Here is a 26,098-nt window from a genome sequence, read left to right on the forward strand (position 1 = left end):
CGATGCAAAACTAGACATGACCACCGCATGAAGAAAATACAGAATGCCGTCCTCACCCCATGCCACATGCAAATGCGGTCTTCATACACATCGTAAAAAGTCGTCATCAACTCAGGACCAAGTAGGGAGAGAAAAGGATGATGGGGGGGCAAAAGGGGACTGAAGGGATAAACACAAGAGGATTATATATATAGATAGATATAAGACTGCGTCAGAACATGACGGCACAGATTTAGAAAGTTGAGGGGCCGAAGTCAATGGTGATCTCCTGCCCGGCTCGACCGCCGAGAAACGGGCCGAGTGCTACCACTTTGCCGGTCCTCATCGGACTGGCTGGAACTATCATCCCCCGGGGTAGCGCTGGTCGATGCGCTCCGGAGACGCTGCGCGCGGTCCTGCAGGACTTGAGCCTCCGCGGCCGCCTTTTGTGCCCGGATCTGTTTGCGCCACATGCTGGCATATCGGCCCTTCATTGCCAGGAGCTCCTCGTGCGTTCCGCGCTCCACCACCCTGCCTTCGTTCAGGACCAAGATCTGGTCCGCCGTCGTGATGGTGCTGAGACGGTGCGCGATCAGGAGCATCGTGCGCCCCTTGGACAGCGTCGACAGCGCGCTCTGGATATGCTCCTCCGTGGCCGTGTCGAGCGCCGCGGTGGCCTCGTCCAGCAGGATGATCCGCGGGTTCTTGAGGATCGTCCGCGCAATGGCCACACGCTGCTTCTCACCGCCGCTGAGGCGGAGCCCGCGTTCCCCGACTTTGGTCTGGTACCCGTCCGGGAATGTCATGATCTTGTCGTGGATGCTGGCCGCGCGGCATGCCTCGTAGACTTCCTCGTCGGTAGCGTTGGGATTGGCGTATTTCAGGTTGTACATGAGCGTCTCGTTGAACAAGACCGTGTCCTGCGGCACCACTCCGATATGGCGCCGGAGAGAGTCAATAGTCAAACTCTGCACGTTATGGTCATCCACGCGAATGGCGCCCCCATTCGCATTGTAGAACCGGAACAGGAGACGGAACACTGTCGATTTCCCGCCGCCCGACTCGCCCACAAGCGCCGTCGTCGTGCCCGGAGGGCAGTGGAAAGACAGACCATTCAGGGCCGGCTTGCGACCGTCATACGAAAAGCTGACATTGTCAAAAACAATATCACCGCGACAGCTTGTTAAGGGCTTCGCGTCGGGGGAATCTACCACCGTCGGCTGCTCCCGGAAAAGCTCCAGCATGCGCTCGGAATTGATCAAAGCAGACTGAATCGACCGGTAGAAAGTCCCGAAGAAATTCAGCGGGCCCTGCAACTGGGCCATGTACGTCAGGAGAGTGACAAACTGTCCCACTTTTCGTTGGCCCGCGGCCACCTGATAAGCCGCAATGAAGCAGGCAATCAACAATCCAAGCATGAATACGGTATTTTGACACGTGTTCATCAGCGTCAGCGAGAAAAGCACATGATACTCGGCTTTTTGGAAATCGCTGACGGCGTTCCGGTACCGATTGAATTCATAATTTTCGGCATTGAAATACTTCACTGTTTCGTATGAAACCATGGAATCATTCCTAGAAAAATAAAGTCAGCACCAGCATACGTCTCCTTGCCTGGAACACATACTTCACTGCATCTTCCTGCCTCGACGCGTTGACCATTTGGCGTCGGATTTCTGCCCGCCACTGAGCCATGCGAATCGTCACGTACAGGTAGCAGAACGTCACAATGGCTACGATCAGCGCGTAGTAGGCATCGAACGCGACCAGAAAGTACCCAACAGCAACGCACAAATCGATCAACATGGGCACGACCTGGAACGTGACCTGTTCGAGAAAGGTGTTGATGGAACTACCCTTGCTCAGGGCAGAGAGCACTTCGCCCGTCTTTTTTGAAAGGTGGAAGTCGAGACTCAGCCCATGTACATGCTCGAATGCGGCCGTGGACAGTTCCATGTACGAGTACTGGCCAACGGGGATCCAAAGACTCGACCGCAGGGAACCAATCAGCCCCTGGTTGCCCTGGAGCCATCGGTAAAAGATGTAAAGGCAGATTTGAGACCAGGGGATCCGGAAACGGCCGTTCTCCGACTCGGAAAGCGTGTCCGTGATCACTCCGACTTGATAGGGAACTAGCACGTTGACCACACGCTGTAGCATGACCAAGCCGAAGCAGATGACCACGACCAATTGCAGTCGACGCGATTTCGATGGCCAGAGGTATGGGAAGAACAGGGAATAGCCACTCAGATACTCCCACCAGCTGGTGGAGGGGAGGGTCGTCGGCCGAACCCAGGGGTCAACGGGCTTCTGCGGAGCCGCCGAATGCCCATTGGCCTGGGTCCCTCCATAACCATTGGCACCGGAGTGATTCAGCAGACCTGCGGTCTCGGAAGCGTCGGCGGCAAGATCAAGAGGCGCCTTTTGGGCACCGGGCGAGCGTCCAATCCTGTTGCGCAATATGTAGACCACAACTAGGGTAGCCAAGATGAGTATGCGAATAGCAGCCACGACCGAATCCACGAGCTCCCAGCCTGTGATTCTGGGGCGAAATCGACCTCCAAAGGGGTCTCCGACGACCGGTTCGCGGTGAGGGCCGGTGTAAATTGCCAATGAGGCACCGAGGATGAAGACCTCGACGGGGATGGTGAACAACCAGGGAACGAACTGAGCGCAGGTCGGGGAGGGCTTGGCATCGATGAGGGAGATCAGGATCATTGCGTGGACGAAAAACGAACCTACGACATATATCTTTTTTCAGGAAAGGTTTATCACACCGTCAGCGAATCCCGAAAATAAACGATCGATTGTAGGTCATGAGCATACCACGGCGGCCTTGCCGCGCCACCAGTGTTCGGACCGATACATGACCGTCTGGGCCATTATGACTGCAGCATTTGCGACGAAGGTGATCGCAACGCCTAGCGCCAGCCATCGGAAGACGAGTCGGGCGGTGTGCGACATCTCCTGCCGTTCTCGTTCTCGCAGCACGGACATGGCACTCCGCGACCGCTTCGGCAGCGGCCGACCGCCGGGGCCAACGGCTTTTCGATTGTTCGGTGTCAGTTGCTTGGCGGCCATCACGGAGTTCGCGATGAAAGCTCCGACGAAGACAAGAAGCGTGGCAATGGGCGACGTGATCTGTACATATCCCAGCACCTCCAGTAAGATCGGCATGTCCTGCACGACATTTCGGTCGCGCGCTGCGGCGCCCTGCCACGCCATCGTGTTGCCGGATTGGTCGGCCATGGCCTAGGAGTGGTATCGTCACGAATTGTTTGCGGATTACTGTGATTCCATGTCACCTGCGGCGAAGCGAGATCGAGCGCAATCTGTTAAAACTGCAGCGGTGGCGACTGTGGGGAGCTCCGGACACGGCGGTCAACTGCCGGAGCACGCCGTTAGCGCGGATACAGAGCTTTACGAAAAAAAAAAAAAAAAAAGACCAGTTCGACAGCACGGGAAGATATACCCAAAACAATGGGCCACCGACGCACTGAAGAATAATGAATGGTGGTATCCAGACGGGGATCGAAGACCAAGACCGCACTTGGACGACCGCGCAGTCATCGAACTACGTACAAGGATAGATTTTTGGAGACTCCAAGCATCAAAGCCGATGTCGCGTCGCTGATTGAATTGAGGCGATAGCCGTAAGAGAAAGAAAAAAAAAAAAAGGAACCGGCAACTATGTACTTATGCCGTCAGATTGTCCACGAGAGCCCGAAATTGAGTCGAGGGGCGTCTGACTCCCTGTGGACAGCTGACTGTCTCGACTCTGACTGCGCCGCAGCGATCGACGAAGGAATCGAGAGTTTGAGATGGACAAGAACGAACGACTCGACAAGCAACAACTAGGTTAAGACTCGAACCGGCTTCGGCGCCACGAGAAACGAGTCCGTCTCGCGCGCGCGCCGAACAGCAAGGGTGTGGAGCAAAACGCCGGGTCTGGATTCTCGGTGCCAAGCCCGAAATGTGATTATGTAATATATTACTCAGCACCCGCGGAAAGAGTCACGCAGACAGAAGGGCATCTGCAACTGGGATCGGGAATTTATATCTCGGGTCCATCGTTGGCGGACAAAATCCAGAGTCTCTGCGGCTTGCCAGTTCCTCACGATCTCGACGTACGGAGGACATACTCGTACAGAGTAGGCTATACTCCGTACACCGGGAGATGGCCTGCAGGAGGTCCAGCCCAAAGGACCGAGGCTAAAATCGACCTGCAGGGGAACCCAAGCTTCCTGCAAGTCCGAGAAGTTATGCTTCCTCGGCCCGATGCGCTGGAAAGACGGCCACCGCATCATCGACAGACAAAGGACAGGAGCTACCACCGCTGCATTATTATTACTTATACTACGTGCTCGTACGGGAATACAAAGCAGCCAAGTTGTGGATAGTCGATGGATTGTTTCTCCCAAACAGGGGTACAGTAACGGAAGACTCGACGGGTGGGAATCGGACGATTCTGGACGCCCGGTTGCGCGTCAGTTTAAAGGAATCCCAATGAGACTAACGCCGCAAAACATCCAATCCCCCATGGCAAGAGACGATGCGGTGAGCGACGGGGGGCGAAGAAACCGAATGAAGCGGTGTGGAAGCCCGTCCCATGTCCATGATCCTGGCGCCTTTTTGGCTGTTGCTGCTTGCCGCAAGGCGAACGACATTCTTCCAATTGAAAGCTTCTGATTTTGTCATTGGCGAGCCTTGTTCTCTTGATTAACTACAACCGGCTTAGTGCGAACCTCATGATTTTTTCTTTTTCTCCGTCCGGGACATCTGATTCGGCCCGGGGATATTCCCATCTCCCGATTGCAGCATCTCCAGGCGCCGTTGTTGGCCGACCCGAGCAATCGGACAACGCAGAGCCGTTCTTTTCTCTGAGTGGACGAAACAATGCACCAATGAGAGTCTTGGATATTCGGAACTGTCTGGTTAGCTCCGAATGGAACCCGCCCGAATCCACCTCAAGTGCACACCGCTTCGGGGTGTTGGCCACGCGACCACCTCAGCACGCAAAGCAGTTCATCCTTTCTGAGATATGTATGGTCCACTGCCAAAATCTACCCTTTTTGATGACTGGCTGGTCTCCGCTGCAGTTGTCCACACAGGTCATCGGTCCCAAGCTGAATATTGAATCAATCTTGAACTGTGACAGGCTGAAAGAGAAAGCAGTTGGTGGAAAGGTCAAAAGTTGATCTGTCACTTAGGTGGCAAGATCAAGCTCACCGCAGCAGGAAACAGGGAACGGGAGAGAGAGAGAGAGGAATGGATGGAGAAGAGGGGCGATTCCAATCGATATGCAAGCCAGTCCAGACATGGCAGACAGCGCCAAATCGTCGATCCGCCGAGACATGCATCTGCCATCCGCATGCACACTGCAACCCCAGATCTCGTGACGTGGTGGCTGAACAGATGATGTATCGAGGACGGAGAACATACCCATAGTCGTAGAGATCGACGACATCGGACAGAGTAGTCGCGGAGTACCTGTTGTCCAAGTGCAGCTACAAGTAGCCCTCTCTGGACTCGATAGGTTCACCCTGTTCAGTACCTCCTATTCGTAGTACCTACAGAGTACTTCGTTCAGCACTTTGGTTTGATGGGCACCCGCAGACCCGAGAACGCACAGCGGCCCGCCGTCCCCTGGCAAAGACGGCCCGATGCCCGGCGGAACGTTGCTGGTGGTCAACATAAGTTACCCCAGATCTCGATCCCGATCGTGAAGACGGCAGATCGGTGTCCTATGCAGTGTAACTCCTCTGCGCGGGAGCTGTCCCAGGTCTCGTTTGGCGTGTGTCTCGCGACCAGTCTCTCACTCCAATGTGCCAAGAAATGGCAAATCGCTTACATAATACTCAAAGTCACATGACTCGGCGCCACTCCGCGGGACCCCGTGATCGATCGCGACACCCCTCAACGCCGAGTGCGAGGCTGGGTACGCGCTGCGGCTTGCGCCGGTGTTGAGTAACACGCTTACTGGATCTTCGCACTTGCCTGGAACAAAATTTCAGATTCGACGATCCCGCCCAGCCGTGTCACAATTGCTTTCGCCTCCTTTGATACGAGGCACCTGATTTGTCGCGCTCCGTGAAATGCAGGTCGGATTGGTCGACCACGATTATCGCACCACGTCGCGGCCATGAGGTGCCCTCCTTGACGATCTCTCCCCGCTGCGCCGAGCAGATGTGACAATGACAGAACCGAGCACCTCATCCCATTCCGCCGCGCCGTCAATCCCTCCGTCAGGGGGTGTCCCGCATGGCCATCGAGCCTACGCCAACAGAGCAACCAGTGCCCTGGCGAGACTGGCTCAGCCTTTCTTCTCCGCCTCGCGACCTCCAAGTCCGCCCGAAGGCAGCGGAAACGGTCTCCCGGATTATTTCAAACGCGCGCGGTCCAAGTCTCTGTGAGCACATCGTGGATGAAGGGCATGCAAGAATGATTAAACTGACCGTTTCCGCAACAGGCCCGACGTCCCCCAAACAGTCACCCATCGGACGGGACTGACGATTTCTTCCTTGGATATCTCCCCGCAGAAAACCCATGCCGTCGTTGCGGGTCGCGAGATCTTCAAAACCATCCGCGTGCTGCCAGGGTCGATAGTGGAAGAGTTCAATCTCCGCCATGCCATCATCAGTGGCTCATCTACCCGCCCGGCACCGGCCACGTTATCGGCCAAACAGAAAGACCAGTTGGCCATCAAGGACGTCAAATGGGCACATGGTGACTTTGATACCATCATAGCGACCGCCGCCGCGAATGGCCGGATCATCATCTATGATCTTCATCGACCCGGCTTGGAGCTCGCGCGCTTCAACGGTCATAATCGTCAAGTTCATCGGCTCGCTGTAAACCCTCATCGCCCAGCCTGGCTACTCTCCGGCAGCCAGGACGGCACTGTCCGTATGTGGGATCTCCGAATGGCGTCCACGGATCGCGGGGTCGCCAACTGCACTAGCAATCGGTCGTATAGCGGAAATAGTGATGCGATACGTGACGTTCGCTGGTCCTCCGGCGACGGTGTCCTATTTGCCGTTGCCGCCGATAGCGGGGCTATTCAGTCGTGGGACTGTCGCTATGCAAAGGCCCCCCAGCTCAAAATCGGGGCACATGACAAGTCGTGCTATGCCGTTGATTGGCATCCCGACGGAAGGCACCTTGTCAGCGCTGGGGCGGACAAGCAAGTCAAGGTGTGGGACTTCTCTGCCTCCGCCGAGCGCCGACAAAAGCCCACATTACAGTTCCGCGCCCCTCAGCCCGTCAGCAATGTGCGCTGGCGTCCACCAGGATGGTTATCTGGGTCGCAGAGTGCTGGTCACTGGCAAACAACGCAGCTGGTGACGTCGTATGAGAGGGAAGATCCGCGTCTTCATCTATGGGATCTTCGCCGCCCGCATATCCCGTTCCGGGAGATCGACCGCTACGATACCGTCACCACTGATTTCTTGTGGCGATCCAAAGATTTGCTCTGGACGGTGAACGAATCGGGCCTGTTCATCCAGTCCGATATCCGTTCTGCGACGCGAGTCGTGGATCGGAGGCCACCGGGCGCGATTGCATGGAGTCCAACCGGCGATGTTCTCTCCATCACGCAGAAGCGCTCGAAGACCCATAACATTAGTACGTCGGATCTGCTACACGCCAAGCTCGATGCGGAGCGGGCGGACGATGACAGCTTTGACCTTCCGGACGATGGATCGGAGGACCCGATTCCCGCAGCCTTTTTCCGTACGAGGCAACACAAGACTTCCGCAGCGCGGTCGAGCAAGTCATTAGGAAATACTCCGCCGGGAACAGATGATGTTCCCGTCATAACACCTTTGGAAAAATCCTTGGGTGCACGCAAATCTCCCGCAGGACCGAGGCAGAGTGGAGTTGTCGGGCATCTCGAGGGATTTTCAATGAGCGCTGATCTGTTTCGTTACCTAGCACGGCACTATGCAACGCTGTCGCCAGATCTGGCTACGAAGCACCGTCGTAGAAACCCGATCCGGGTTCTGGTAGATGATCTGAATCACAATGCGGAATGCGCCGAGGAGGCTGGCCTCTACAAACTGGCACAGACCTGGAGGATCGTCCGATACGCAGTCGAATATGAGCTCACGACGCGCGCCGAGAGGGCGCGTCAGCAGCAAAAGGGCCCGGGCTCTCCGTCGCGCAAGATGAAACCACCGGAGGGACAGCTCGGGTCACGCACGACACAGGAGTCTCGGCCTGAGAAAGCCAAATCCAATTTTTTCAAAGGACTGATGGAGACGGACGGTCGTCGGCGGGGCCCGGGTGCGGGTGACGCTGAGAGCGCATCGAACTTGGCTACCCCTCTTGCTGTGCCTCTGCCGGACACACCAGTATATCAACGCAATCAGGCCACTCAGTTGTCGTCTCTGACAGGCGAAGTCGTCGACCTGCAGCCTTTGCCACCGTCAGTGATCAGTTCCTATTACAGTGGAAGGACCAGCGAACTTGCCGGGAGTAGCCTTTCTACATACGAGATCGAAAGCCGGCGTTCCCAGCGACAGACATCCGATTCGACAGACAGACTACCAGAATTGTCGGAGAACTCGCTGCCGGATCAGCTGCGCGATGATCTGCCCGGTGATCCTGACGCAAATCAGCGGTCGGCGCCGCGAGCAATTGCAAAGCGGGCTGACTGGCGTCGATATTCTTCTCACGGCTATGAGAGGAGAGTTTCGGAAGATGATTACGAGCAGGAAGTGGAGAGTAAGCGAGCCGCTCTCCGTGACTACCAGGTGATCCCGAGAAGAATTATCAATTTGGAACCTTTGGCCAGCGAAGCAAACCGACCGCAACGGCCACCCAACTTCTTTCGGTACGACTCCACGGAGAGCTTCCCGATGTTTTCGGCGTCGACGGACAGTTCCAATCGTGCAAAGTCGATCGGGACTTCGTTCTCACCAAGGACCCCGCTTCGGATAGATTATCCTGGTTGGGAAAAGGAGGATGGTGGTATGATAGTAGTACCTGAGGAGGAGGATACCTCGCCCTTGGACCCTGGACCGCAGGCGGAAAGCAACTTCACGTTTCCGAATGATTTTGCAGAGGTGGACACCACGCACCTCGACCGTCCATCGACTCCCCCGCCGCTAATCGTGGAGCAAAGCGGGAAAGTGGGCGAATCCGAAGGACCAACAGAAGGGAAACCAGATGAGCCCGAGGAAAAGGACGACTGGGACAGGCTGAGCCTTCCGTTGTCGCCGGAGCTGTTCGCCAGCAAGCCATGGAGCGCGGAGGCTATCCTGAAAGAAGCCGTGCGGCACTACTACGGAGGCACCACAGTCGATGTTCAGACTGCGGCGCACCTGCTGCAAAAGTTCCATTTGCTCTTTGACCGCTGCGAGACGATCCTCCCTTCCCACCAAAGCGGGGATGTCTTCCGAGCTTATAACGAGCAGCTCCTCCGCCACTCCATGTACGTGGAGGCGGCCGAACTGCGCAAGTTCTGCGTGCCTGCGTACCCGCGGGTCTACGAGTACGCGCAGGCAGACGCGTTCATCAACGTGTACTGCTACACCTGCAACAAGCCGTATGAGAACCCAGTGCGGGACAACCGGCGGTGTCACCGCTGCCGAGTCGCACAGCAGCCTTGTCCCATCTGTTTGAACCTGGACCCGCCGGCAGAATGGCTCGAGACGTCCACTTGGGGCCCGCAGTCCGACTTGCCCGACGACGTCGACGCAGCCAGCGTGCGATCACTGCCCCCCTCGGACGCCACACAGGCGCTGTCCGAAAGTGCGATGGAGCTGGACTCGACCTACTCCCCGCCGCGGCCAATGGGGCTGGGCCTCTGGTCGTGGTGCCAAGGGTGCGGACACGGCGGGCACGTTGTATGCATGGCGCGGTGGCTCCGCGACATCGAAACCAGCGAAGGCGGGTGCCCGACTCCGGGCTGCATGCACGACTGCGGACCGGGCCCGCGCCGCAAGGAAAATCGCGAGCTCATGCAGCGGCTGCAACAGCAGCAGAGCACGTCCGCCGCCCTGCGCCGCTCGTCGAGCAACATCGCCAAGCGCGACTCGTGGGTGTCGGGCGAAAGCCGGGCCGTGAAAAACGTCCGCGCGATGCTCGCGTCGGATTACCCTCTTCCGCCGGACGCAGCGGCGGCGGCCGCTGGTCAGGGAGCCGCCAACACGATATCCCCGAAGAAGGTGCGATTGGTCACACCGCGCGAGCAGGGACGGACGACCAGACGGGAGTCTTCCGATGTACCTCGTCCATGATTGTATTCTACCCGAGGTATTATTATCATAAACCTGTATCATTATCATTCGCCCGTCAACCGAGTCCCTACAGGAGAGTGATTTCAGTCGGCCAGGGCTATAGTGCGGGAGAGTGGAACTGCCCATCTTGTCTTATTTCCATACCATCCCCTTCGGACGTTCTGCTAAGTAGACATGATGGGCAGCTCCGTCCTATATCCCATATCGGGCGCAAATTGCGCCCTCTTCAGGACATTGTAATCTTCTATTAGTCCTCCCAACATTTCGATTCCAAATGTTGTCACGTGACTCTCCATGCCCTGAAGGGAGAACCACTTTCCAGAGCTTCGTAGTCAGCTCCATCCCATGCAGCGCAACCATTTCTGAAAAAAAAAAAGATAACTACTACATACTTGCTATCATCCAATATCGTTAATGCAATGCAAGTGTTGCGATGCACAAAATATCAAGTCATCAATGTGTAGTACCAAACAAATTGATTGTCAGTCCCTCGGTGCTTTTTGAGGCTGACTGACGTCAACACGACGAGATCTCCATGAGAACCACCACAATTCGTCGCCACAGAGCACTACAACAGTGCATAGCACCAGCCAGTAGATTGCTGTCATTGTACCAACGGCTGATACTTTATATATTCTCTCCTTGTTATCAATCAATTCTCTCAATCCACATCACAAACAACCGTCACCAAACTAAACTACAACAATCAACAAAAAGGGAGAAAAAAACAAGAAACAAAATGGCACTCTCAACCGGCAGCTCAATGACCTATGGCCGCCGCTCGGCCGTAATGTAACGAACGAACCCAATCCCAACCCAACCCCCCCTCCTCCCCCCCCCCCGGGCCAAAAAAAAGAACCAAACTAACAATCCCCAATGCAGGACCCGCAACAGAGCCCTCCTGGCCATCGTCGGCGTCATCACCGGCGCTGCGCTGTTCTTCCGCGCACAGAAACCCAGTGGGACCAACTCCTTGACCACGCAGGAGGACCGCCGGCGGATGCGCAAGACGGAGACGTTGTCTGAGGATCCGCAGAAATTGGGGCAGGCGGTGCCGGTGAGTGAGGCGTCGTCGCCGAGGAGGAGGGGTTGAAAGGAAGAATCCATTCTAGGCCACAGCGACGGTGGTTGGGTTTTTATTTTTTGGACGGGGATGGTTGGGGATAGGAATAAGCTTAGGGTTATACTGGGGTTGTGATTTTGACGAGGCAGGTTGGTTGATTGGGTTTGTGTAATGAATAATGATACTATTACATACTCATTATTCGTACTATGTGACTTATTCGCGCAAGAGAAAAAAGTATCTATGAATGACCAGACGTCGAGGGTTCCCCCGTTCCACCAAGACTCCGTCCCTGCCGCAGATCCTTGACTTCCCGGATCACCTCTCGGAACCCCTCCTCGAGATTGTTCATCCGCGCCAGGACCAACTTGTTGAGCACGTCGCGGTCATCCCGACTGTTGCCGGACTCACCGCCCGAGTACAGGAACTGCGTGGCAAGGCTCGAAGGCAGTCCGCCGCTCAAATCCAGTCCGATGCCTGCAACGTCCGGCGCGGACATGAACGTCGGCGACTGTGGCGGAAGGCGGCGATCATCGTCACCGTTGCGCTTCGGCGTCCGGTGTCCCGGGGTCGGTGGCGCGGTGTCGAATCGGTTTGAGCGACGCCCGCGTCGGTGGTGATAGTGGGGACGGTCATTCCGTGGGCTTATCCCGCCCTCGCTCTCGGAAGCCGTCGTCGCGGGGTTGTAGAGCATCGTCGCGCCTGACGAATTCCGCTGGTGCGACGGCCCGCCGGAATTGCGTGGGACCCTCCGCCGTGTTGGGCTGTTTCGCCGCGACCGCAGCACCGCTGTCGACGGCCGCGAGCTGTAGAATTTCGGTGTGGACTTCCCGCTGGCCCTTGGCGTCGGGTCACCCGTCTCGGGATCTCTGCTGGATGACTCCCTGTCGTCCTCCCCCCATCCGTCATCGTTGTCATCGCTCGTCCGCTCGTCATCACCCTCGTTATCCGTGTGTTTGAGCACGTGCGGGGATTGCCCTGACGACGGATGATGGCCCATGACCACGTCCTCGGCAACCGACCGAAGCGTCGAATGGCCCAGGAACTCCTCCGGGTCGGACGCCACCGAGCGCGTCGTCTCCGTCAAGCTCTTCAACTGGCCCGTAAATCGTCGAGAGACTGGTCGCCTTTGTCTTTCCAGGTACTCCACCTCGTTCGGATCGTCCTCCTCCGGAGGATGTACGGACCCCAGATCTCGCATCCAGTTGTTGACCATGATCGACTTGCGGCGCCCATCGGGACTCTGACAGATCGACCCATGCCGGAACGGCCTCCGGAAGACCTCGTCAAGCGTTCGGTCCTGCTGGTGTGTAGCAATTGACGGCTCTCGTCTCCAGAACCGATTGGCTCGGTGCAGGGCATCAAATCGGTTCTGTCGGTCCCGGCGGGCGCGCAGTACAGCTCCGGACCGAGTCCCCGCGTTGACCAGATCGGCGCGATCAAACATCGACGAGCTAAGAATGGCCTTTTCATAAAAGCATATGCTAAAGAGGACGGGAAAGTGAGTTATTTTGATGATGGTGCGGTTGAGCTTGACAAACTGCCAAAACGGCATGATATACCGTAGCGGTGTGATGATCCAGCCGAGGATATTGGTGGGCGCGATGTAGGAGAATAATGCATCTGATTTGACCATGGAAATGGTGTTGACCGCAAAAACGAACTGGTGTTCCTCATGGGCATTCCGCACGATTTCCATGAAGGAGTTGGTCAGCACTGTAATCAGGATGGTCACAACCACAAAGTGGCATATAAAAAGAAAAATCGTGAGGATGATTCGTCCCAGAGTGTTGTACTCCTCCCAGAGGCTCCAGGCGGCCGGGGTAAATCCCATCAGCATCTGAAACAACGCATAAGCGACGCCGGCGGGCGAGTTTGACGCGCCAAACGAGAATGTAAACGCGATGAAAAAGCCGCTACAGGCGACCACGATGAGGATACACACGGCCACCAGATCCCCTGCCATGATGCGGAAAGCGATTAATAGCTGTGAAAAGTACTTGTAGTGGTCCAGCACCGAGAATAAACGCGGGAAGAGCAGCACTGCGTTGGCCGCGAGGATGTCATATGCTTGGTCCAGGATCGACTCCTGGTATCCATCCGGCGACATCATGCCGTAAATGCGCAGGAAGCAGTAGCAGAACAACAGCAGCAATATTCCCAGATCAAAGACATTCCAGAAGCTCATCAAGTAAAGGCGGAAGCCCTGCTCGTTGAAACACACCAGCTCGTCCAAGATGAATCCGGCGCTCCAAAACCAGAATAATACTTCCAGGACGGTGATGTGCAGGTTCCGTTGGATTAGAACCGCCAGATAGAGGCCCAGCAAGGCCGCGAACGACAACGTGGAGAGAAAATGCCGGTATCGCGGCACCCGCAACCTTGACAGCTTGAACAGTGATGCATCTCGAGGATCATACAGGGTCACCATTCGTCGCGGGGGCTCCACGCCTTGAGGCTGGTTACCGGACCGGACGTTGGCACTGTGCCAAATATTACTGAACGGTTTGGCCTGTGCAAAAGAACCATAATCCCGAGAGAATTGGACGCCCTGGGCCTCCTTCCGGTGCAAACGATCGGCAGCCGAATGAAACACAATGGTACCTGCCCAGATGGCTTCCAGTTGCTGAACGACCAGTGGATGCGCTAGAAACCGCTTCGCCTGAGCAAGAATAGCTATCTCCAGACAAGATATGCGCACCGGGCTGGCAGCTATGGGCTTGCTTTTTGAGCTGGAACTCCGGCCGGCGCCCGGCAGCGTCGTGGCCGTGGTCGGCGGCGTCTGGCCTTGCAGCGGGAAAAATTCATAGGACAACGCGTCGATCAGCTCCCTTGTCGTGAATTCCTTCAACAGTTTCATTGCCAGGAGCTCGCACACCATCGCACGTGTCCGATTGGTGCCGCTGTTTCCAGGGTTGCTATTCACCTCTTTTTGGAACTGTAGGCAATTGGCCATCAGCGCGTAGATCGTTGCCCGATTAAAGTGCGAATCTCGAATTTTCTTCTGTATCGGTTTTAGGAGGAACTGTGAAATCTGAGGAGACCGCAGCTGGTCCCAAGTCAGGGTGGTTTCGCACCGGCTGATGACGAGGAGACGAATGACATGGGTGATATCGTACACAGGCAGGGCATCTATCACGGCACCAAGTCCATTAGCCATTCAATCCGTGTATTTATTCGTGATGCGAACAGATTTGCGACTGCACCTAAGTGAGATGCCGAAAATATGGGCAACAGTGACCCATTGCCTCCATCCTCATCATTCAGCTCTTCTTCATCTTCTTCTTCCTCCTCCTCGTGGGAGAAACTGACACTGCCATCGTCATCCTCATTGTCGATGTCGACCCGACGACGCGGGCGATTCGGTAGAAACGGAGTAGTCTCCTGCGCATCGAACGGCGAGGGAAACGGGGCGCGGTCGGTGGGTGCCCGCGGCTTCTTGGGACGGAGGAGCGAGGACAGCATGGTGGATAACAGAAAGGCCGCCTCAGGCGATAAGGCCGTTGATGTCACGACATTGTTTGTCGCCAGGTGTGTGAGAGATGATGGTGGAGCAATCTCTGTTCTATCACAGAATCTGTACCGAGCAAGCAATTAATCACCCAGTCCCTGATGTGTCACCACAATCACAATCAACTGAAGAGCCTCGATACTGACGAGCGCTCCGGAACCTAGTTGATGGCTGACGGGGGAGTCTCTTTGTTAACAGCCGGGCCGGTTTGGCCACATGGAGCATCACCACTCGAGATTCAAGATGCGAATATATGATACAATGCGCAACGATGATTTGCTGCCGCCGCGATGGGGTTAGAGAGTGGCGCGCCGTCAAAGACTTTTTGATGCATTTTTTTTTTCTCCGCTGGTACTCCATCAAGTGCCAGGATGAGCAGATCACTGAGTCCAGCTACGCGTCTATTCCTTTAGAGCTACACTATCAGGAGTTTATGCTTGTGAATTTCAATGCCTGCTCCGCGAAGCACTTCTGGCACGTTTATCGTGAATTCATGACGGCAAACCGTAAAACCGACAATGGGTCCATGCAGTGCATGGAAATGACTGGTGCAGCGATCGATCATGCATGAGGCTGCATGATGCCAGGGTCTGGACTTCGCGATAAGGCTGATCCAAGAGAGGAAAATTTGCCAAGCCATGGAATGAAGCAGGAAAAGTTTGTTTTGCAGATTGAACGTTGAGTTGTTTATTGTTAACAAGCAGCCTTGCAATCATTGTCACTGAGATTTGTAATCGAATACATAATGGACACTAGTTGAACTCCAGTTCAGACTTCAGAACCTTCAAGAGCATGATGATGATCAGGGAAAAGTCGTACTCCTAGTTATGTTCGAACCTGGACGAGTACGGAGTACATTGAACACACAACGTTTGAAGTTTGAACGTTGTTCGCCACGCGCCATAGCGCACAGTCAGTGGCAACCTCTTGAACAAGCAAAGCTGCAGAACAGCCAAAACCTTGTCCTGCGGGTTTTCGAATTTGAATTTGACTGAAATGAGCGAAGCTTGGACGGTGAGTCGGTCCAAAAACCTCATCCCTCCTTGGATCACCCGGTATAGCTTCTATTTTTGAACGATGAAAGCCCCTGGTCTAAGCTGAAGAGGATCCTACTCTAACAGAATCAAATCCATTGCAACAAAGCGCTGCCGGCTGGCTGCCAGATTATTGTCTTGTAGGCAAAGACTAGTAGTACTTACTAGTATTCAATGAGACTGAATACTTGAATAGCAGAAACCCCCTCGCACGCTGAAATAATCATTAGAAACATCAAATCCATGTAAACATGTATTTGGAGTGTAATATCACAGTCCATCGATTATGAAGCAGCTCGGCTATTTGCCATCATAGTACTCTCCCAAAGCGAAGGCACCGCCTGGGCTATTCGACGACCCATCCCATGAGAGAGAAGATAACGTTCTCCATCCGCCAGGTGACTGAGTTCTTTCCTAAGTTTTCAATCCATTTCTTCGTCGAACCCCGTGCCAATGAATGCGGTTTGGTTGATGCTTACGCATCTGTCTCGCCTTTTCCGTCATGTAGATAGTATGCTGTCAAGATATGACCCTAAGACGTTTTGTTGAGAATCGGCGCATCTTTCTGAGGCTGGCTTTGTCCAAGAGGCTTACAGGGGGGGCGAAGGTTCAGCAGCCAATACTGTAGCAATCAATTCAGTCACCACAATAGCCAGGCCAGAAGTCTTTTTTTTTGCTTGTTGTTAAGATTCAAACCTCTAGGTAGACTTCTAGTTAGTACATGGCTTGCTCATTCCTGTCAGCTTCAGCATTCAAGATCTGGCAACTTGACTGCGGAGCGCTCAAGAAAAAATCTCTTCGGCCATTCGGGCAATTCTCCAGGGGACCTCCCACAGTTCTGGAGCTTCCACAGCGCCCAACAATGTGCGGCAAACAGATGTGCGCCTTGAGGAGTTCACAATGTGTAGTCTTGGTTGGGGTTAAGGTTATTGGTATGAGTGCGAAGGTTGTCCTGCAAATGAAGGGTTCTGTCTGCATTCAAAACAGTACATGGAATGACAAAAATGGCTCCTGTCGTAGTAATATTAGGTAACCGTGCTAAAGCGCAAAAGAACTAGTACAGTAGGTGCTAGAATATAAATGACTCAAGGGCATCCATGAAGCCAGCAATAGCAGACACTCCAAGTATATTCCGGGCTGCTGTCCGTCTTCGTTCCTTACGGCGATCGCGTGACGATTCGTGTGAATGTGATGGCCGGCTATGATGATGCCGATGGTGATGACGAGGCTGGTGTGTCGGTGACTGGGAGGACGTAGCAGAGCTCTGGGACCTGGTCCGCGTCAAATGATGATGAGATGAGGAAGGCTGTGGTCGAGGCGGTTGATGATACGGGTATTGATTGTTGCTGTGACTCGACGGACGCGTATCAGTAATGGGAGAATGAATGACATGTTGGTGGTTAGGGTCAGTCTGCGGTGGTCGATTAGGTGGAAGCGGCATTGACGAGGTCATTCGATCGGGAGAGCGAGGATCGCCGCGCGGGGGCATCGGAATGGGGCGACTTTGGCGAGGAGAAGGCGAAGGGGGTCGGTTATCAATGCCGTCTGGGACTGATGTGCGAGCGCTGGGACGGATATCTTCACGTCGCCAGGCCCTCATTGGGCCGTCGCGGTCGCTCCCAGATCCCGCGCTCGTCCCAGAATATGCGTAAGGCCGGGGCTCGCTTCGACGGTTGGGGATAGGAATGCCGCCATCTTCATCCCACGATGGCGAGGCGTATTGCCCTTGTTCGGGAAAGTCAGTTGATGAGGGTCGATCTGGGTTTCGTTTTGAATATTTCGAGGACTCCGAAGAGTCTGAATCACTTTCCACCCTCGGTTGCTTGTCAGCATACACTTGTCTTAATCGTGCTGCTCGCTGTCTCGCTTCTTGGGAATGTGGTTTCCTCCAGTCCGTAGTTGGGCCTTCGAGATAATACCCGCGGGGCGAGTCTGGGGCGTCATTGCTGGACTGGTCATCTTCACTGTCCGAAGAGATATCCGGCCACGGCATTTGCATGCCAGAGTCCGCACGTGCGTTATTGTGTGGACTGCTCGTCAGAAATGCCAAACGGTCCAAAAGCGAATCTAGAACGGCGGCAGTCAATGACAGCATATCACTCGGCGACTCTTCCATGCCCTTCAGACTCGTCTCCACGCCAAAGGGAATAACAGGTAGCTTCGGTGGTATTTCCGGTATATTGGACGTTTGATCGAATGATTTGTCTTGTTCATGTCGACGTGCGTCCAGCGCTTCCTGCCTGGCTAGATCCCAAAGACGGTCCAATCTCTTGATGGACCAATACCTCACGATGAGCATATTCTGAACCTCTGCCCGATCCTGGGCGATCGAATCGTCGCTAGAATATGAAAGGGATCTAAAGAAGGATGGTTTTAATCGGTACTATCTCTGGGAATCATATGAACTCATGTCGTACCTTCGAGATTCCAGAGTCTGCGCCAACTGCAAGACTTGCACAATTACCACCAAGCTGAATTTGATGGACTCGAGGTGGGCCAAAAAATAGGTCACCCGGTGCTTCCGAAAGCACATCCTGAACCGCTCCTGGATGGTGAGCGTTGACTGCTGATCCTGTTTTTGAACTTGATCGAGCATATCCTCGATCTCCCTGAAGATCGCCCTTGCCTGCAGGCTGATCTTTTGCGCAATCTCCAGGCATTCCATTGTATGCAACGAATCATCTTGATGCAGCTGCTTACTCGTCTGCTTCAAGACGGTTGCGAAGAGAGAGACGCCCTTGGAAATGCTGTGGATGTCGATTCCTGACACGGCGACCTGACAGGCCACTGCGTTGAGCACCAGGCCCAACCGCAGTCCTGAGCCGGCCACTTTGCTGATGTCTGCGAGAGCGCCTGATCGTTTCACTGAATAGGCTGGCATCATTCCCAAAATACCGAACAACTACTATTGCTACGAGTGCTTGTAGTTGGTCAATCTGCGGGCAGTGATTCTATTAGTCTCACAAAGTTCTTGAGCTATTGAACTGAGATACGCATCACCATTCCATCTTCCCACACAAAATTTCTAGCTTCTAATGCTGCCAGACTCCACTCAATATCGCCACCGAGTCTCATTGCAGAATTGCGACGCCTAGTCGCGATTGAGGCTCTTTTGATTCCCTCCAGTCATAAGCGGCGGGCGCTTCCGACGTTCCGAACGCTCTCCGGGATTGGTCAATGTTATCACTGGACACCTGCATTGCCCGACGGGGGGCAAATGTCACGATAGCCGACATGCAGGCAACGGCAGCTTGAGAGAACCCGAGCTCGAGGGCCTTGGGGAGGCGCACGACACCAGGTGATCTTGGGGCCAGGAAAGTACTCCATAGCGCGCTTGCCTTCGATTCTGACGTCACCTCCGGATGGCGATCCGCTCGGCGCCTCAGGCCTACATCCAGTATCAACGCCATCAGTAACCCCAGATTTTGTCACGTGTCTCGCTCCCAAAGATCATGTGCTTTTCTAAGTTTCTAACCGAATTTGCAAAGAATCTTGGCTCTGCGGATCCTCGGCAAGGTTTCCGCAAGCCTCGTCTCCATTCCAGTCTGTGGAGGGACAACATGGTGCTGTGGTTTGTGAAACTGCACCTCAAACAACAGCTCACGCAGAAGCTGACTAATATCAACTGTTCCGAACAGCAATACTCAGGGGAAGACGAGATAGTAGTCATTTCCAAGTACGGAGTACTCCGTACTCGGGCTTGAAAAAAGAAGACTCGGACAGTTGACCAGAGCAACCAAACCGGCAGTTCAAACTAGTATGAATCATTATTATTCTGCGGGATTGACGACGTTCAGTATTGAGCGACGACGTTTTGACCGTTATGGTCGCGCCGCGGAAGATTTTCGACCCCAGTCCTTGTCCCCTCGCGAGGAGTCCAGCTCAACGACCATCATACAAAGGAGCAGATCGGACTGAATGCCGAATACAACATCGAGCTGATTTCCCCGCATATTCCAAACCCTATACCCCGTACATCCCGATATGGATATCCGGTTGCCATTGTCTGGCTCTTGTTCCATGCAGGGCAGGTTTCTCGAGTCAAGGCCGGCTGAACGACTTGTTCTCGACCGCTGATTTGTAGCCATACCATGCACAAACTAACTTACTTTGGCTGTACCACGTTCGGAGCACGAATTTAGCGACTTGAAGAGCACAGGCAGGGGTTATGATTCGAGAATGAGGATGCATGCCCAATCTCCCGAGGACATTGCCCCGAGGCGCAAGGAGCGCTGTTCTTATAAAGTACTGCAAGCCCTGAGTAGATTGACATTTTTTTTGAATCTATTAATAACTGTCACTGAGACCTTTCAACGTTACTTCACGGTTGATATAGCAAAACATCTTTGGCAAGCTCAGTCCCAATGACATCGGAGTCGTCCTCCCATAACAGTCACCATCGCCTCCTCCAGGCAAAGGCCTGGATAGATGGCAGTGCCATTCGCAATGAGGCCCAGTCCAAGCAGACAACAAAGAACTCCGGTGGTCATTCAAACCCTAACTACGACTGCCTCATCGTTGGGGCGGGTTTTGGAGGCCTGTATCTTCTAATCCACTTGCGGAAGCTGGGATACCGTTGCCGCGTATATGAACAGGGAGCCGACCTGGGCGGCACGTGGTATTGGAACCGCTATCCTGGCGCTCGGGTTGATTCCGAGATTCCCGTCTACGAATTCTCGATGCCTGAAGCGTGGAAGGATTGGACGTGGACCGAGAAATACCCCGACTGGAGGGAAATTCGCCGGTACTTCCAGCACATTGAGCGCGTGTTTGATGTGAAAAAGGATGTGGAGTTCCACAAGAAAGTGGTCGGCGCTCAGTTCGATACTGTCAGGCAGACGTGGAACATCTCCACGGAGGATGGCCAAACCACGAACGCGAGGTTCTTCCTCGTGTGTACAGGCATGGCGGCTAAGCGGTACATTCCCGACTTCCCTGGGCTTGAGACATTCAAGGGAGATATTCACCACTCATCCGATTGGCCTGAAGAAGGGGTCGATGTGCGGGGAAAGAGGGCTGCCGTCATCGGAACCGGGGCCACCGGCGTTCAGATCTGTCAAGAATGGGCCAAGGAAGCCGACCAATTGACTGTCTTTCAAAGAACTCCCAACCTCGCGTTGCCCATGCGACAAGGAAAACTCACCGCGGCCGAACAAAAGGCGCGCAAGTCTACCTATCCAGACCTCTTCCGCTACCGCGAGACCACTTTCGCTGGTTTCCAGTATGAATTCTCCAAAACTCTCACCTTTGACGTCAGCCCGGAGGAGCGGGAGGCCTTCTATGAGAACCTGTACCAACGAGGTGGCTTTGCGTTCTGGGTTGCCAACTTCGGCGATCTTTTGTATGATCTGAAAGCGAACCGCGAAGCCTACAACTTCTGGGCAAAGAAAACTCGCGCTCGGATCACTGATCCAGTAAAGAGAGACCTCCTGGCTCCGTTGGAGCCAATCCACCCGTTTGGGACAAAACGGCCGTCTTTGGAGCAGGACTATTACGAGATGCTAGACAAGCCCCATGTCAAGATCGTCAATGTTCGAGAGAACAAGATCACTGAGGTCAAGCCAGAGGGCATTGTCACCAGCGATGGAGTGCTGCATGAAGTCGATGTCATCGCCTTAGCCACTGGCTTTGACGCGGTCAGCGGGAGCATGATGAGGATGGGTCTGAAAAGCACAACTGGGACGCTGCTTGCGGACGAGTGGAAACAAGGCGTCAACACGTATCTTGGATTGGCGCACCACGGATATCCCAACATGTTCTTTCTGTACGGCCCTCACGGACCGACTGCACTTTCGAACGGGCCCTCATCGATCGAGATGCAGGCTCGGTGGATAGTCGACGCCGTTGACAAGATTGTCAATAGCGGATTAAAGTCCGTTGAACCTACTCCTCAGGCGGAAAAGCTCTGGAAAGAGAAGATTGATAGCCTGTCCGATAGGACATTGTTCCCTCTGGCAGATTCTTGGTATATGGGAGCCAACATCCCTGGCAAAAAGCGAGAGCAGTTGAGTTTCGCTGGAGGACTTTTGATGTACGAGCAAGATATTCGAGCTGCTTTGGAGAACTGGGATGGATTTGTGACAGTCTCATGAGTTGGAGAATCGGATATCCCTCGCCGTCATACTTGATCAGCCTTAGATTGCATCATAGAGGCAAACAAGAACCATGCATCTATGCTATCCAAGTATCGTTTTCCGTAATACAATCCATTTCAGTTCCGGAGTGTTCGTGGAAGTCTTGATGTCAATGGTGGTTGCATTTTTTTTTTTCCTCTTCCGTTTCCGGTTGGCCCAAGGACTGAACCTTGTTCAGGTCCGCCTTGAATCAAGCTTCCCCCCCTGAAGACCCCTGACTAAGGGAACTGAAGTGCTACGGAGTACTGTTCTTGAACAAGAGTGTTGCCTTCACTAATAACGAGACGTTCCCTGGAGAAATGGAGAAGTTTCCTCGATGACGCGTTCGTCTTGAAACCGCGACACGTTCGATCTAGAGTCACCCTCGGTGGGTTCCACTTACAAGTCTCACCACCGCCTTCAACGTCAGCTGCTGAACCATTTCCCTTACCCTGGACCTGCGTCTGTGATTGCTCAGGACAGGACTCTGGGCCGAATACCGCGAATGGGTTCAAGCGAAGATCAGGACGAGCCGGTCGACCGATCAACATCGAGTGCGAAAGACGGAGAAACGGCATTGTGATCTTCTTGCCATTGTCAGCCCAACATGTCCTCGGCAGAAAAACAAGGAGGAGATGAGCGCCAAGTTGACGAGGTAGATCATCCGCCGCCTGGTGCGCACTCGGGCACGGCCGAACGCAACGAACCAGCGGCGCCGGCAGCCGCTGCCTCGAGAGACCCTCGGGATCGTGCTCGACAGCCGGCTCCAAAAGAAGCTGCCGCTCAGGGACCGGATAATGCGAAGCCTCAGGTAGAGTTGGATGAGTTTGGTCTGCCCGTTCGGAAGAAAGATTCGCGGGCGGGATCAAAGAGCCGGCTGTTTCGCAAAAATCCGGAGGCGTCGTCGAAAGCGAAATCCAAGGAGTCGAGCGAGCCACCTAAAAGAAACGACAGCGCCTCTCCATCGCCGTCCGTACAGGACAAGGAGGGGACCCAGTCCGCAGGTGCTGTGGACAAGGCCGAAGAATCCGCCAATACTGGATCTCGCTCGACCTCCGATAATAATGATAATGCCCTTGTAGTTCCGGACGCCTCGACTACGTCCGAGAACGCTGATTCTCAGGACGTGCAGGGCAGTCACACTCGCAAAGTATCCGCAGGAGTGTCCGCATGGTCACATCAGCGATTAGCCGATCCCACCGCCGATGACGATGAAGCTAGCAGCAATGACGATGTGGGAGAATGGAAGGCCATGCCTGCGCTTGGTGAGCTTGACCATTACGATGATTACGGAAGACTCGTTGCAAAGGGCTCGGTCCCAGAGGACGATGAAGCAGTGTACTCTGGCTTGGGAGGAGCAGGAAAAGGATATACTCGAATTCGGCTGGATGACGATGATTCTGCCTCAGCAGCGAGCATGGACGAGAATACTAGCTACTTGTTTAAGGAAGGGCATGGGACCTCAGCCGGCATTGACGACAATGTTCGGGATCCGCTTAGCCAGCTGCAGGCCACAAAAGAACTCCTCACAGAAGGTCAACGAATTGCCTATGTAGGGGTTGTCCGGCTGGTAATCCATAAGATGACCACGGATTTGGAAAACATCCCTTCTACAAAGTCTTCAAAGAAGGAGCTGCGTAATGCTGTGGACGATATGAAGAAATGGGGCCAAGCGGTGATGATCCGGCTGTTTGGCCACATGGATATTGACGCTGCCGAACAGGTGATGATCGAACAGCTATCGGAGCACGGTGTGCAGCCGGCGGACCTCGTTCCCCCTTTGATGCGAAATACCCGCGTCAAAAATCCGATGGCCAAGACGGACAACCCTTCCAGCCCGTCTTCAGATTCTGTCGAGTCGCCTAGTAGAAGCAGCGATGAGAATAATCGATCTCCATCCGGGGAGGATTCAAGGCCGCCTTCCGGCGCACAACAGCAGGCCTCATGCTCGCCGGGCAATGAGCGGACCGAGGATGATGTTCCAGAGGTTCAGTCGCCCTCGCAGTTACCGACATCCGAAAACATCGAGCTAGATCTGCGTTGGACGGTACTCTGCGATCTTTTCCTCGTCCTCATATCAGATTCTACTTACGATGCCCGCTCCCGCACACTGTTGGAGCAAGTCGGCAGCGCGCTTGATATTTCCTGGCTCCAGATCTGTCATTTTGAGAAGAGAGTCATTGATGCGCTAGAAATGGAGCAGGAGGCGAGCAAAGAGACTTGGGACGAGGCTGAAAACATGGAGGCGAGGCGTAAGCAAGCTCTTAAGAGCAAGTATATGATTATGGGCTTAGCCACTGTCAGTGGTGGCCTCATCATCGGTCTTTCAGCGGGACTTCTTGCCCCTGTTATTGGAGCTGGCCTGGCCGCCGGGCTCACCACGATCGGTATCTCGGGCACAGGAGCGTTCTTCGGCGGGGCTGGCGGCACCGCTCTGATCGCATCAGGTGCAACCCTCACGGGAGGTATTACTGGCCTCAGGGCGTCAAATCGGCGTACAGGCGCTGTGAAAACTTTTGAGTACCGACCCCTTCACAACAATAAGAGGGTCAACTTGATCGTCACAATCTCGGGTTGGATGACTGGTAAGGTCGACGATGTCCGGCTGCCTTTTAGTACAGTTGACCCGATCATGGGTGATCTATACTCGGTATATTGGGAGCCGGAGATGTTGCAAAGTATGGGTCAAACCATTAATATTCTGGCGACAGAGGTTGGTTGGCTGCTGCCCTTAAAAGCCTAATGCGGACGATCCTAACATTGTATCAGGCCTTGACCCAGGGTTTGCAGCAAGTTCTCGGGAGCACTATCCTGACGGCGCTCATGGGAGCACTACAGCTGCCAATTGTGCTGTCAAAGCTAGCCTATCTCATTGATAATCCCTGGAACGTGTCGCTGGTGCGAGCTAATGCTGCTGGGTTGATCCTGGCGGACTCGATCATGGATCGCAATCTGGGAAAACGACCGATCACGTTGCTTGGATTCTCCCTCGGCGCAAGGGTGATCTTCTCGTGTCTCAAGGAACTGGCCAAGAAGGGCGCCTATGGCCTCGTACAGAACGTCTATCTCTTCGGTTCGCCCATCGTCGCGAACAAAGATGAATACCTGAAAGCCCGCAGCGTGGTTTCTGGTCGTTTCGTAAACGGGTACTCGTCCAATGACTGGATTCTGGGATACCTTTTCCGTGCCACCAGCGGCGGCATCATGCGGGTTGCCGGCTTGGCCCCGGTAAAAGACATACCAGGACTGGAGAACGTTGACGTGACCAACTTGGTCAGCGGCCACATGAATTATCGAGCCGCCATGCCTCGGATTCTGCGACAAGTTGGTTGGGAGGTCTTGAGTGACGAATTTGCCGAGATCGAAGATCCAGATCCTGATGACCATGCCGAGCGGCAGCGTGAGCTGATCCGCGAGATTGACGAAGCCCGTCGCGAAGCGGAGGCGAAGCCGGACAAGAGACGATTTGGCATATTCAAACGCTCTCGCCTCGCACAGAAGAAGGGCTGGGAGATGTACGACGTGAACGCTGTCACCAGCTCGCCGCAGTCTGACAACAGCGCGAGCGATGCCAACCAGAACGTTCTCTTTGACATTGATGCGATCCGAGCTGAACTGGAGTCCGAGCAGATCGAGGTCAAGCAGTTGGAATCCACGCTTCCTCCGATGAAGCTGGACCTGAGCTCATCTCGGGACGCCCCGGCCCCGTCGTCGGAGAGTAGTCGGCCTGAGCTCAAGCATTCCTACAGTGCCGATGATGCGGTGGTCTCCGAGATGGCGTCCTCCACCCCTGCGACTGAGCCAACTAAGGCGCCTGAGCCCGGTAAATTAGACTCGGGGCCCGGCGTTCCTGGGGAGGAAGAGCCTCGATTAACCTTCGACACCGATTTTCGAGATCCGTCGCAGGCTGATCCTTTGGCGGCATTTTCTCGACCACCCTTGCATACTAGTTCAACCGCGCCCGCTGGCCTGAGCTTCGGCGGCGATCAAACCGCGATACTGGAGCACAATGCCTGGGCTGAGCCTGATGAGGGCGAGATCAAGATGACTTTCGAGTGAAGTGAGGCGAAATGGGGACAGCTGGATGTTTCACGAGCAATGATGACGGGGAATAGAATACCCATCATTATTTGATGCTAGATATGAGCTTTTGAGCG

The 26,098-nt window shown here is 54.5% G+C and overlaps 6 protein-coding genes across 6 annotated transcripts; 3 read left to right on the forward strand and 3 right to left on the reverse strand.

Annotated features, from left to right (window-relative positions):
• Positions 1 to 254: 254 nt before the first annotated feature.
• On the reverse strand, positions 255 to 3,228 carry VTN31DRAFT_422 (uncharacterized protein; the record flags this gene model as incomplete). Its single annotated transcript, XM_069404584.1, has 3 exons — positions 255 to 1,554; positions 1,607 to 2,730; positions 2,806 to 3,228. The coding sequence occupies 3 exons, from the start codon at positions 3,226 to 3,228 to the stop codon at positions 255 to 257; spliced, it is 2,847 nt and encodes a 948-aa protein (XP_069263278.1).
• A 7,731-nt stretch (positions 3,229 to 10,959) lies between these two features.
• VTN31DRAFT_423 (uncharacterized protein) lies at positions 10,960 to 11,313 on the forward strand (the record flags this gene model as incomplete). Its single annotated transcript, XM_069404595.1, has 2 exons — positions 10,960 to 11,012; positions 11,103 to 11,313. 2 exons carry the CDS (start codon positions 10,960 to 10,962, stop codon positions 11,311 to 11,313), a joined length of 264 nt encoding a protein of 87 aa, XP_069263279.1.
• A 211-nt stretch (positions 11,314 to 11,524) lies between these two features.
• Positions 11,525 to 14,748, reverse strand: VTN31DRAFT_424 (uncharacterized protein; the record flags this gene model as incomplete). The annotated part of the gene is made up of 2 exons (XM_069404606.1): positions 11,525 to 14,415; positions 14,490 to 14,748. The coding sequence occupies 2 exons, from the start codon at positions 14,746 to 14,748 to the stop codon at positions 11,525 to 11,527; spliced, it is 3,150 nt and encodes a 1,049-aa protein (XP_069263280.1).
• Positions 14,749 to 18,899: 4,151 nt separating this feature from the next.
• On the reverse strand, positions 18,900 to 19,367 carry VTN31DRAFT_425 (uncharacterized protein; the record flags this gene model as incomplete). The annotated part of the gene is made up of 2 exons (XM_069404617.1): positions 18,900 to 19,216; positions 19,304 to 19,367. 2 exons carry the CDS (start codon positions 19,365 to 19,367, stop codon positions 18,900 to 18,902), a joined length of 381 nt encoding a protein of 126 aa, XP_069263281.1.
• Positions 19,368 to 20,192: 825 nt separating this feature from the next.
• VTN31DRAFT_426 (uncharacterized protein) lies at positions 20,193 to 21,920 on the forward strand (the record flags this gene model as incomplete). The annotated part of the gene is made up of 1 exon (XM_069404628.1): positions 20,193 to 21,920. One exon carries the CDS (start codon positions 20,193 to 20,195, stop codon positions 21,918 to 21,920), a length of 1,728 nt encoding a protein of 575 aa, XP_069263282.1.
• A 628-nt stretch (positions 21,921 to 22,548) lies between these two features.
• Positions 22,549 to 26,000, forward strand: VTN31DRAFT_427 (uncharacterized protein; the record flags this gene model as incomplete). Its single annotated transcript, XM_069404639.1, has 2 exons — positions 22,549 to 24,654; positions 24,711 to 26,000. The coding sequence occupies 2 exons, from the start codon at positions 22,549 to 22,551 to the stop codon at positions 25,998 to 26,000; spliced, it is 3,396 nt and encodes a 1,131-aa protein (XP_069263283.1).
• Between the last annotated feature and the right edge of the window lie 98 nt (positions 26,001 to 26,098).

Source organism: Thermomyces dupontii (genome assembly GCF_041956625.1).
Source record: "Thermomyces dupontii strain NRRL 2155 unplaced genomic scaffold VTN31scaffold_1, whole genome shotgun sequence".
Classification (NCBI taxonomy): Eukaryota; Fungi; Ascomycota; class Eurotiomycetes; order Eurotiales; family Trichocomaceae; genus Thermomyces; species Thermomyces dupontii.